This window comes from Choloepus didactylus, chromosome 18, assembly GCF_015220235.1.
Source record: "Choloepus didactylus isolate mChoDid1 chromosome 18, mChoDid1.pri, whole genome shotgun sequence".
Lineage (NCBI taxonomy): Eukaryota > Metazoa > Chordata > Mammalia > Pilosa > Megalonychidae > Choloepus > Choloepus didactylus.
This window is the reverse complement of record NC_051324.1, coordinates 58,540,253-58,553,184: the sequence shown is the minus strand read 5'-3', so window position 1 is coordinate 58,553,184 and position 12,932 is coordinate 58,540,253. Positions and strand designations below refer to the sequence as shown.

At 40.3% G+C, this 12,932-nt stretch overlaps 1 protein-coding gene across 3 annotated transcripts in view; it reads left to right on the top strand.

The window, feature by feature from the left end:
- The window catches only part of LOC119513995, a 56,849-nt gene that overhangs the window by 8,280 nt on the left and 35,637 nt on the right, over positions 1 to 12,932 (top strand). For 2 of the 3 annotated variants that reach the window (XM_037809493.1, XM_037809491.1), the window contains 2 exons: positions 64 to 165; positions 706 to 759. In XM_037809493.1, coding sequence (XP_037665421.1) covers positions 64 to 165; positions 706 to 759 — 156 coding nt within the window. The remainder of the gene's footprint in view (positions 1 to 63; positions 166 to 705; positions 760 to 12,932) is intronic. The other variant, XM_037809492.1, reaches the window with a different exon arrangement.

Below are 12,932 nucleotides of genomic sequence, written 5' to 3'. Positions count from 1 at the left end.
TATTATGGAGATTTTAGGTCATATTCACAGTTCTTATCTTTCTACATTTTTTTTCTTTTGAAGGAGAAGTTGACGTCAATGATGAGGAAAATATTCTGGGGAAAATTGGGATAGATCTCACAGATAAGGACTGCCTAGAGCTGGAGAAAAATCTTCCCGTTGATGGTGAGCTTTTAAATTAACAATGTAGGCTTTAAGGAACTTAGGTTTGTGGTTTTTTTTTTTTTTTTCTTTGAACTTCCATATCTATTTCCATTTGATATTAAAAAACAGTTTTAGAAGGAATTATGCAATCTACCTTAAGTAATAACCACTTTGTTATTTCATTTATACAATCATTTGCCTGTTCAGTTTCTCATATGCTATCAAGATGGAAAATGACCTACTCTGTTGATTTCAGTGAGAAGGCAGAGACATATGAGAAAGTAAAATGGATGGAAATATATTAGAAGGGAAACACAGAGAAATTAGAGAGAAAAAGGACAATTGAGAGACTTTTGTTTCAGCATAATAAAATGCCAACAGTAAGTTCCTTGGGTGCCTCAGGTGCCAAGGAGCCACATTCAGAACTTTCTCCAGTTTTTTTGAAAGTAAAATAGACCTTTTCTGGGATAAATTATGATATTTCTCTTTCTGGAATTAAGGCTTTGGTATTGTGTTATGTAATCTATCATAGGTGTGACTAGATTTGTGTCTTTCTTACAGCTGATGGAAAGGTGTATCAGAATAGGTTGAAGGATGATGTGAAATCACTTAAAAGTGAGTGAAAAATGTAATGAAAATGCATATTCCACAGATCTGGAATATACGTGTTTGCATTCTCTAAATCCTACCACCGTATGTGTGTATGTGATGCATACATAAAAACCTACTAGTGGGTTGTCCCCTAGTGATAATCACTGTATACAGTTTACCAAGTAATCTCCTGTACCCTTCTTTAACCTTGAGATTTAAGTGAAAGCCCACACAAAACCAGGACCCTTGAATAGCTCCCCACTTAGTTAAATGGTAAACTAGAAAAATATGTCATGAGCACAGGTAGATGAAAAGGAAGTTTATCTGTATAGTCCTGGACTCTGAGTCGATGGAGCAAAAGTCTTTGAAAATTCATGACTATAGGCCTGTGTTCACACAAGGTCTAGTTTATATTTACATTTATTGCATGACCCACAAACCCACAAACCAAAAAATGAACAGAAAGTTAGTACCAAGATTATAGTATCCCTAGGAACTTGCTCTCATATCTTGGATATGAGAGCTTAAAATAAGCAATTATAAAAGATAGGGAAAAATTCATTATTAGTAAATGTCAATAGATACAATAAACAGCAAAAAAAACTGACACCAGACCTCAAAGGATGCAAATATGATATAAAGACTATAAAAAGTAGGCTTTAAATGATTAGATACACATGAGGATGGAAACAATTTAAAAATAAAAAAGAGAATTTGAAAAGGGTAGGGTCATACAGCCCAATGATAAAATGGACAAAAGATATGAAAAGACAGTTCTCTGAAGGGGAAATACGAATGCCCAAAAAACACATGAAAAAGTGTTCAGCTTCACTAGCTATTAGAGAGATGCAAATTAAGACCACAACAAGATACCATCTCACACCAGTTAGAATGGCTGCCATGAAACAAACAGGAAACTACAAATGCTGGAGAGGATTTGGAGAAATTGGAACTCTTATTCATTGTTGATGGGACTGTATAATGGTTCAGCCACTCTGGAAGACAGTCTGGCGGTTCCTTAGAAAACTAGATATAGAGTTAGCCTTCAATCCAGCAATTGCACTTCTTGGTATATACCCGGAAGATCTGCAAGCAGTGACGCAAACAGATACCTGCACGCCAATGTTCATAGCAGCATTATTCACAATTGCCAAAAGATGGAAACAACCCAAATGTCCTTCAACAGATGAGTGGATAAATAAAATGTGGTATATACACACAATGGAATACTATGCAGCAGTAAGAAGGAACGATGTCGTGAAACATATGACAACTTGGATGAACCTTGAAGACATAATGCTGAGTGAAATAAGCCAGGCACAAAAAGAGAAATACTATATGCTACCACTAATGTGAACATTGCTGGGGGAGATTGCATGGGGTGTTGGGCTTCCTCACCTTGATGTTTGCTGTTTGCTAATGTGCTCACAGACATTGGGGACTGGTGGTTTGATGAGCTGAGCCCTCAATCACAGGACTTGCCCTTGGGAAGACTGTTACTGCAAAGGAGAGACTAGGCCTACTTATAATTGTGCCTAAGTGTCTCCTCCTGAATGCCTCTTTGTTGCTTAGATGTGGCCCGCCCTCTCTAGCTAAGCCAACTTGGCAGGTGAAATCACTGCCTTCCCCCCTACTTGGGATCTGACACCCAGGGGTGTAAATACCCCTGGCAACGTGGAATATGACTCCCAAGGAGGAATCTGACCTGGCATCATGGGATGGAGAACATCATCTTGACCAAAAGGGGGATGCGAAATGAAACAAAATGTTTCAGTGGCTGAGAGATTTGAAAAGGAGCAGAGAGGTCACTCTGGTGGGCACTCTTACACACAATATAGATAACACTTTTTAGGTTCTAATGAATTGGAATAGATAGCAGTAAATACCTGAAACTATCAAACTATAGCCCACAACTCTTGAATCTTGAAGATGATTATATAAAAATGTAGCTTATGAGGGTTGACAATGTGATTGGGAAAGCCATGTGCATCACACTCCCCTTTGTCCAGTGTATGAATGGATGAGTAGAAAAACGGGGGCAAAAAAAAAAATAAAAAAAGAAGCACCCAGTGATCTTTTTTACTTTAATTGTTCTGTTTCACTTTAAGTTTTATTCTTATTACTTTCGTGTGTGAGATAATGAAAATGTTCAAAAATTAATTTTGGTGATGGACTCAGAACTATATGGTGGTACTGTGAAAAATGGAATGTATGCTTTGTATGACTGCATGGTATCTGAATATATCTCAATAAAATTGAATTATTATTTAAAAAAGTGTCATAATACAGTTTCTATAAATTAATGGGGGGGGAGAATCTAAGATGGCAGCTAGGTGAGACAGGGCAAAAAAACACCTCCATGAAAAATACTAGATAAAAACCAGAAAGTGACCCAGAACACCACTTCCAGAGTAGCACCAGCCGGAAAAGGTCTGCTAAATCCACAAGGAATGTGCATTTGGTGAAACCAGGAGCCTGCATTCTGAAAGGAGTGAGTGAGTCGGCTGAAAGTCCTGGCTGCGCTGCGGTGTGGGGAAACTGCAGGCTGGCGTTCAGAGATGGACTAGTTCTTTAAAAAAAAAAAAAAAAAAAAAAAAAAGAAACCCGGGAGCAGCTGCAGATACGACGGGAGCGGGCTGGGCTAACGCCTCAGTGTCTGGCTTGGAGGATACCCCTTCCTACACCCACTGCTGATTGTCTCGGGCCCAGGGGAGCAAGGGGGAGCCAAAAGGAGAAAAAAAAACGCATGACTTGCAGCCATCTCCCCGGCGGGTGGGGGCACTCCTGCCCGGGGCCGAACCCACAGCACAGAGCCGTGCCAAGAAACCCAGCATGACAGCGAGTCTTTCCCGCAGCACCGCTCACACACCGCAATATTGGCCATGGACAGTGACCTTTAATACACCCACGGCTGATTGTCCCGGAGCTGGGGGGGGTGGGGCTGTGCAGAAAGGGGGAAGTTAATGCGTCCCATTCAACCATCTTTGAAGTGGGCTGGGAACGGCCCTGCACAGCCCGGCATCCCAGGGCTTCCCTGGAGGCCAGTGCACACTTACGACGTGGCATGGCCCTCCCTCCCTCAGCAGAGATCCTGGAAGAGCACAGCAGAGAAGGGGGAACCACTCAGAAATCCCAGGGAACCTATGCCAATACCAAGGACTTTTGGGTCAGCGGCAGAGAACACCCTTAAATCTCCGGAAACACCTGGGAGGTTTGATTATTAAGGCTGCCCTTCCTCCCTAACCACTCAGACACATGCCCCTCATTCAGGGCAGACAGCACTGACATCACACCCAAATTAAGTACACCAATTGGACCCCACAAGAATCAGATCCCCACACACCACAAAGTTGGGGAGAACTGACTTGAAGGGAATAGGTGACTCATGGATGCCATCTGCTGGTTAGTTAGAGAAAGTGTACGCCACCAAGCTGCAATTCTGACAAATTAAAGATCAAGTAAAGCAAATGCCAAGAGGCCAAAAACAACACAAAATCTTAAAACATATGATAAAACCAGATGATATGGAGAACCCGAACCCAAACACCCAAATCAAAAGATCAGAAGACACACAGTACTTGGCACAATTAATCAAAGAACTACAGACAGGCAATGAGAGCATGGCACAGGATATAAAAGATATAAAGAAGACCCTAGAAGAGCATAAAGAAGATATTGCAAGAGTAAATAAAAAAAATAGAAGATCTTATGGAAACTGTAGGCCAAATTAAAAAGACTCTGGGTACTCATAATACAAGATTAGAGGAAGTTGAACAACAACTCAGCCTCCTTGAGGACCACAGAACAGAAAATGAAAGAACAAAAAAAAAAGAATGGGGAAAGAAATCGAAAAAATCGAAATGGATCTCAGGGGTATGATAGATAAAATAAAATGTCCAAATTTAAGACTCATTGATGTCCTGGAAGGGGAAGAGAAGGGTAAAGGTCTAGAAAGAGTATTCAAAGAAATTGTTGGGGAAAACTTCCCAAACCTTCTACACAATATAAATACACAAAGCATAAATGCCCAGCAAACTCCAAGTAGAATAAATCCAAATAAACCCACTCCAAGACATATTCTGATCAGACTGTCAAGTACTGAAGAGAAGGAGCAAGTTCTGAAAGCAGCAAGAGGAAAGCAATTCACCACATGCAAAGGAAACAACATGACTAAGTAGTGACTACTCAGCAGCCACCATGGAGGTGAGAAAGCAGTGACTGACCTATTTAAAATTCTCAGAGAGAAAAATTTCCAACCAAGAATACTTTATCCAGCAAAACTCTCCTTCAAATTTGAGGGAGAGCTTAAGTTTTTCACAGACAAACAAATGCTGAGAGATTTTGCTAATAAAAGACCTGCCCTACTTCAGATACTAAAGGGAGCCCTACCGACAGAGAAACAAAAAAATGAGATAGAGATATAGAGAATTTTAACAGACATATATAGAATATTACATCCCAGGTCACCGGAACACAGATTCTTCTCTAGTGATCATGGATCTTTCTCCAGAATGGACCATATGCTGGGACATAAAAACAAGCCTCAATAAAATTAAAAAAAAAAAAATGAATGAATTTTTCAAAGCACATTCTCTCACCACAATGGAATACAAATAGAAGTCAATAACCATCAGAGACTTGGAGAATTCACAAACACCTGGAGGATAAAAATAAGGGGGAGATGAAAACATCCCTGGATAATCAAAAGCTGAGGGACTTCAGCACCAGTAATCAGTCCTATAAGAAATGCTAAAGGGAGTTGAGCAGGCTGAAAGGAAGGGACACTAAGCAATTGACTGAAACTACATGAAGAAATAAAGATTTCCAGTAAAGATCACATGGTAAATATAAATACCAATACTACTGTATTGTTGATTTATACCTCCACTATTTACTTCCTACAGGATCTAAAATACTTGAACTGTAATGATAAATCAGTGGTTTTGGATTCAATGTAAAATATATAATTTTTGACAAGAACTACATAAAGGTGGGGGAATGATGGAGTATAGGAACATAGTTTATGTGTCATATGGAAGTTAAGTTGGTATCAAAGAAAAACAAGATTGTTATAGATTTAAGATGTTAAATTTAAGCCCTATGGTAAACACAAAGAAAGTATCAGAGAATATGACCACAGAGATGAAAAGTAGAGTAGGGGTTCCGAGAAGTGGGGGAAGGGGCAATGGGGAGTTAAGAAATGAGAGTAAGGTTTCTGTTTGGGGTGAAGGGAAACTTCTAGAAATGGATGGTGGGACGGTGATAGCATTGCAACATTCTAAATGTGATTAATCCCACTAATGGAATGCTAGGGAGGGGGTGGAATGGGAAGATTTAGGCTATATATATGTTTCCACAATTGAAAAAATGAAAAAAAAGACAGTCTAAATAGATGACAATTAAATGCCAAGGATGATCCTGGATGGGATCTGAGGATGGAGGAGAGGAGGCTCAAAGGGACACAGATGGGACGCAAGAAAATAAAAAAGGAAATATAGAATGTAAGCTTTATATCAATGTTGAATTTTTTGAACTTCTTAGCTGTGCTTAATGAGATTGCATAAAAGAATGTTCTTGTACATGGGAAAGGTATATGTGAATTATATTGTTTGTTCAAAGATATGTGCAGCTTGCTCTCATATGTTCAGAGGACATAGCAATAGATGATGGATGATAGATAGGGAGGGAGGGAGGGAGAGAGAGGGAGGGAAAGAAAGAGACGGTAGTGTGACAGGATCTTAAAGGTGATGGATCAGGGTATCGGGGGAGGAGGGGAGGGGTATGATGGAGTTCTATGTATGGGGTTTGTACTGTTTTTGCAACTTTTCCTGTAAGATTGAATTTATTTCAAAATAAAATTTATTAAATTAAAAAAAAAAACACAATTAGAGGATTCAAGATGGTGGTTTAGGAGAGACAGAGCAAAATACTTCTTTGTTTAAAACACTAGATAAAAGAAAGTGCTCCAGAATACCAGTTCCATTGTTGCACTGGCTGGTCAAGTTCCACTAAATCCACAGGTACTGTGCAGTTGGTGAAACTGAGAGTCTGTGTTCAGGAACGAGTAGTGAGGCTACTGGGGAAACAGCAGCCATACCACGGTCAGGAGAAACTGGGGGTCAGCATTTGGAGACAGATTAGTTTAAAAACCCCAAAAGCAGCTGTGGATCTGGCAGCAAGACCTGTGCAGTCGAGCACAGTGGGGAATGCCTTCCATGCCTTGGGCACTCACCTCAGTATCTGGCTTGGACAATAGCCTTTTGCACACGTACAGCTAATTGTCCTAGAGCTAGGAAGGTGGAGGTCCATGGACGGGGGAAATTACCATGCCCTGTGCAGCTGTCTTCTCAGTGGGCTGGGAACGCCCCTGCATGGCACCATGGCCAAGAGCTTCCCTAGGGGATTTTGCTCGCCTGAGACATTGCACAATCTTCCCTCCATGGAGGCCTAAGGAGGGCACAGCTTGGAGGTAGGGTACTGCATGGAAGTCGCAAGGGCTCTACACCAATTGCAGGGACTTGTGGGCCCACAGCAGAGAGAGACTGTGGGGAGTCTGAGCTGAAGGGTTGGACTAATGCAACAGTTTTAAGTCTCCAGGAGCGACTAGGAGATTTGAGTCTTAAAGCCACCTTCCCTTCCTAACTGCACAGGGCATACCCCCCACCTTCAGGGCTGGCTGCACCAACTACACATGGAAATTTGGTGCACTACTTGGACCGCTACCAGATTCAAAGCCCCACTCACCACATAGATGAAGTTGGGGAGAACTGGCTAAAGGGTAATAGGTAGCTTGGGGGCACCATCTGCTGGTAAGTCAAAGAAAATGCACTCCACCAAGTGTAGTAGCTCTGACAAATTACAGATAATTGTTCAAATAATTGCATATCCTAAAAGAACTGTATCAAGATAAGCAAATGCCAAGAGACCAAAAACAATAAAAAATTTTAAAGCATATGAAGAAACCAGAAGATATGGATAAGCAAAACCCAAACAACCAAATCAAAAAAAAATCAGAGGAGACACAGTACTTGGAGCAATTAATCAAAGAAGTAATCACAAACAACAATATCATGGCACAGGATATGAAGGACATGAAGAAGACCCTAGAAGAGCATAAAGAAGAATTTGCAAGAGTGAATTAAAAAATAGGTGATCTTATGGAAATAAAAGAAACTGATCAAATTAAAAAGATTCTGGCTACACAGTACTAGATTAGAGGATGCTGAAGAGAGAATAAGTAAATGAAAGAGTACAGAATGGAAAGTGAAAGTACAAAAGAAAGAATGGAGAACAAATAGAAAAACTCGAAATGGATCTCAGAGATATGATGGACAACATAAAGCACGCAAATATAAGAATCATTGGTGTTCCAAAAGGGGAAGAGAAGGGTAAAGGTCTATGAAGAGTATTTAAAGAAATTGTTGGGGAAAATTTCCCAAACCTTCTAAACAACATAAATATGCAAATCATAGACACCCAAAGAACTCCAAACAGAATAAATCAAATAAACATACTCTGAGACATATTCTGATCATATTGTCAAATGCTGAAGAGAAGAAGCAAGTTCTGAAAGCAGCAAGAGAGAAGCGAATTGCCACATACAAGGAAAACAGCATGAGACTAAATAGTGACTACTCAGTAGCCACCATGGAGGCAAGAAGGCAGTGGTATGACATATTTAAAATTATGAAGGAGAAAAATTGCCAACTAAGAATTCTTTATCCAGAAGGCGGGGCAAGATGGTGGACTGGTGAGCTGTATGTTTTAGTTACTCCCCCAGGAAAGTAGGTAGAAAGCCAGGAACTGCGTGGAGTGGACACCGCAGAGCAATCTGACTTTGGGCATACTTCATACAAAACTCATGAACACGTCGAACTGCTGAGATCCGCGAAATCTGTAAGTTTCTGTGGCCAGGGGACCCGTGCCCCTCCCTGCCAGGCTCAGTCCCGTGGGAGGAGGGACCTCAGCACTGGGAAGGAGAAAGGAGAACTGTAATGGAAGCTCTTATCGGAAACGCATTCTAATGATCCAAACTCCAACCATAGATAGACTGAGACCAGATGCCAGAGAATCTGAGAGCAGCCAGCCCAGCAGAGACGAGACAGGCATAGCAAAAAACAGCAACAAAAACTCCAAAATAAAAGCGGAGGCTTTTTCGAGTTCTGGTGAACATAGAAAGGGGAAGGGCAGAGCTCAGGCCCTGAGGCACATATGCAAATCCCGAAGAAAAACTGATCTGTGTGCCCCCTGGATCTTTCCTTAATGGCCCTAAGTGCTTTGTCTCTTAGCATTTCAATAGACCCATTAGATCTGCGAGGAGGGCTTTTTTTTTTTTTTAATCTTTTTTTTTTCTTTTTCTAAAACAATTACTCTAAGAAGCCTAATACAGAAAGCCTCAAAGACTTGCAATTTGGGCAGGTCAAGACAAGAGCAGAACTAAGAGAGCTCTGAGACAAAAGGCAATAATCCAGTGGCTGAGAAAATTCACTAAACACCACAACTTCCCAAGAAAAGGGGGGTGTCCGCTCACAGCCATCATCCTGGTGGACAGGAAACACACCTGCCTGTTGCCAGCCCATAGCCCAGAGCTGCCCCAGAAAACCCAGTGTGATGGAAGTGCTTCAAATAACACACACACACCACAAAACTGGGCGTGGACATTAACCTTCCCTGCACCCTCAGCTGGTTGTCTCAGAGTTGGGAAGGTGGAGCAGTGTGAATTAACAAAGCCCCATTCAGCCATCATTTCAGCAGACTGGGAGCCTCCCTACACAGCCCAGCAGCCAAGAACCACCCGGGGGGGATGGCATTCACCTGTGACATAGCACAGTCATCCTTCAATGGAGGACCAGGGGGTGCACAGCCTGGAAGAGGGACCCACTCGCAGGTCTCAGGGGCCATACGCCAATACCAAAGACTTGTGGGTCAATGGCAGAGAAAAAATGTGGCAGGACTGAACTGAAGGATTAGACTATTGCAGCAGCTCTAAAACTTCAGGAACACCAGGGAGATTTGGTTCTTAGAGCCGCCCCCCTCCCTGACCGCCCAGACACATGCCCCTTATACAAGGCGGGCAACACCAACTACACACGCAAGCTTGGTACACCAATTGGACCCCACAAGACTCACTCCCCTACTCACCACAAAGGCACAGCAGGGGAGAACTGGCTTCTGGAGAACAGGTGGCTCGTGGACTCCACCTGCTGGTTAGTAAGAGAAACTGTACTCCATGAAGCTGTAGATCTGATAAATTAGAGATAAGGGCTTCAGTTGGTCTACAAATCCTAAAAGAACCCTATCAAGTTAAGCAAATGCCAAGAGGCCAAAAACAACAGAAAATTCTAAAGCATATGAAAAAACCAGACGATATGGATAATCCAAGCCCAAGCAGCCAAATCAAAAGATCACGAGACACAGTACCTAGAGCAACTAACAAAAGAACTGAAGATGAACAATGAGACCATAGTACGGGATACAAAGGATATCAAGAAGACCCTAGAAGAACATAAAGAAGACATTGCAAGACTAAATAAAAAATAGATGATCTTATGGAAATGAAAGAAACTGTTGACAAATTAAAAAGATTCTGGATACTCATAGTACAAGACTAGAGGAAGTTGAACAATGAATCAGTGACCTGGAAGATGACAGAATGGAAAATGAAAGCACAAAAGAATGGGGAAAAAAATAAGAAAAAATTGAAATGGACCTCAGGGATATGATAGATAATATAAAACATCCAAGTATAAGAGTCATTGGTGTTCCAGAAGGGGAAGAAAAGGGTAAAGGTCTAGGAAGAGTATTCAAAGAAATTGTTGGGGAAAACTTCCCAAATCTTCTAAACACCATAAATACACAAATCATAAATGCCCAGCAAACTCCAAATAGAATAAATCCAAATAAACCCACTCCGAGACATATTCTGATCACACTGTCAAACACAGAAGGGAAGGAGCAAGTTCTGAAAGCAGCAAGAGAAAAGCAATTCACGACCTACAAAGGAAACAGCATAAGACTAAGTAGTGACTACTCAGCAGCCACCATGGGGGCGAGAAGGCAGTGGCATGACTTATTTAAAATTCTGAGTGAGAAAAATTTCCAACCAAGAATACTTTATCCAGCAAAGCTCTCCTTCAAATTTGAGGGAGAGCTTAAATTTTTCACAGACGAACAAATGCTGAGAGCATTTGCCAGCAACAGACCTGCCCTACTGGAGATAATAAAGGGAGCCCTACAGACAGAGAAACAAAGAAAGGACAGAGAGACTTGGAGAAAGTTTCAGTAATAAAGAGATTCAGTATGGGTACATTAAAGGATATTAATACAGGGGAAAAATATATATGACAAACATAAACCAAAGGATAAGATGGCTCATTCAAGAAATGCCTTCATGGTTATAACATTGAATGTAAATGGATTGAACTCGCCTATTAAAAGATATAGATTTGCAGAATGGATTAAAAAAAATGAACCATCAATATGTTGCATACAAGAGACTCATCTTAGACACAGGGACACAAAGAAATTGAAAGTGAAAGGATGGAAAAAAATATGTCATCCAAGCTACAGCCAAAAGAAAGCAGGTGTAGCAATATTAATCTCAGATAAAATAGACTTTAAATGCAGGGATAGTTTGAGAGACAAAGAAGGCCACTACGTACTAATAAAGGGCAATTCAACAAGAAGAAATAACAATCATAAATGTTTATGCACCCAATCAAGGTGCCAGAAAATACATGAGAGAAACACTGGCAAAACTAAAGGAAGCAATGGATGTTTCCACAATAATTGTGGGAGACTTCAACACATCACTCTCTCCTATAGATAGATCAACCAGACAGGAGACAAATAAGGAAACTGAACATCTGAACAATCTGATAAATGAATTAGATTTAACAGACATATATAGAACATTACATCCCAAATCATCAGGATACACATACTTCTCTAGTGCTCACGGAACTTTCTCCAGAATAGATCATATGCTGGGACATAAAACAAGCCTCAATAAATTTAAAAAGATTGAAATTATTCAAAGCACATTCTCTGACCACAATGGAATACAATTAGAAGTCAATAACCATCAGAGACTTAGAAAATTCACAAATACCTGGAAGTTAAACAATACACTCCTAAACAATCAGTGGGTTAAAGAAGAAATAGGAAGAGAAATTGCTAAATATATAGAGACAAATGAAAATGAGAACACAACATACCAAAACCTATGGGATGCAGCAAAAGCAGTGCTAAGGGGGAAATTTATAGCACTAAACGCATATATTAAAAAGGAAGAAAGAGCCAAAATCAAAGAACTAATGGATCAACTGAAGAAGCTAGAAAATGAACAGCAAACCAATCCTAAACCAAGTAGAAGAAAAGAAATAACAAGGATTAAAGCAGAAATAAATGACATAGAGAACAAACAAATAATAGAGAGGATAAATATCACCAAAAGTTGGTTCTTTGAGAAGATCAACAAGATTGACAAGCCCCTAGCTAGACTGACAAAATCGAAAAGAGAGAATACCCATATAAACAAAATAATGAATGAAAAAGGTGACATAACTGCAGATCCCGAAGAAATTTTAAAAATTGTAAGAGGATACTATGAACAACTGTATGGCAACAAACTCGATAATGTAGAGGAAATGGACAATTTCCTGGAAACATATGAACAACCTAGACTGACCAGAGAATAAATAGAAGACCTCAACCAACCCATCACAAGCAAAGAGATCCAATCAGTCATCAAAAATCTTCCCACAAATAAATGCCCAGGACCAGATGGCTTCACAGGGGAATTCTACCAAAGTTTCCGGTAAGAACTGACACCAATCTTACTCAAACTCTTTCAAAACATTGAAGAAAATGGAACACTACCTAATTCATTTTATGAAGCTAACATCAATCTAATACCAAAACCAGGCAAAGATGCTACAAAAAAGGAAAACTACTGGCCAATCTCCCTAATGAATATAGATGCAAAAATCCTCAACAAAATTCTTGCAAATTGAATCCAAAGACACATTAAAAAAAATCATACACCATGACCAAGTGGTGTTCATTCCAGGCATGCAAGGATGGTTCAACAAAAGGAGAGCAATCAATATATTATAGCACATTAACAGATCAAAAGAGAAAAATCAAATGATCATCTCAATAGATGCTGAAAACCATTCAACAAAATCCAACATCCC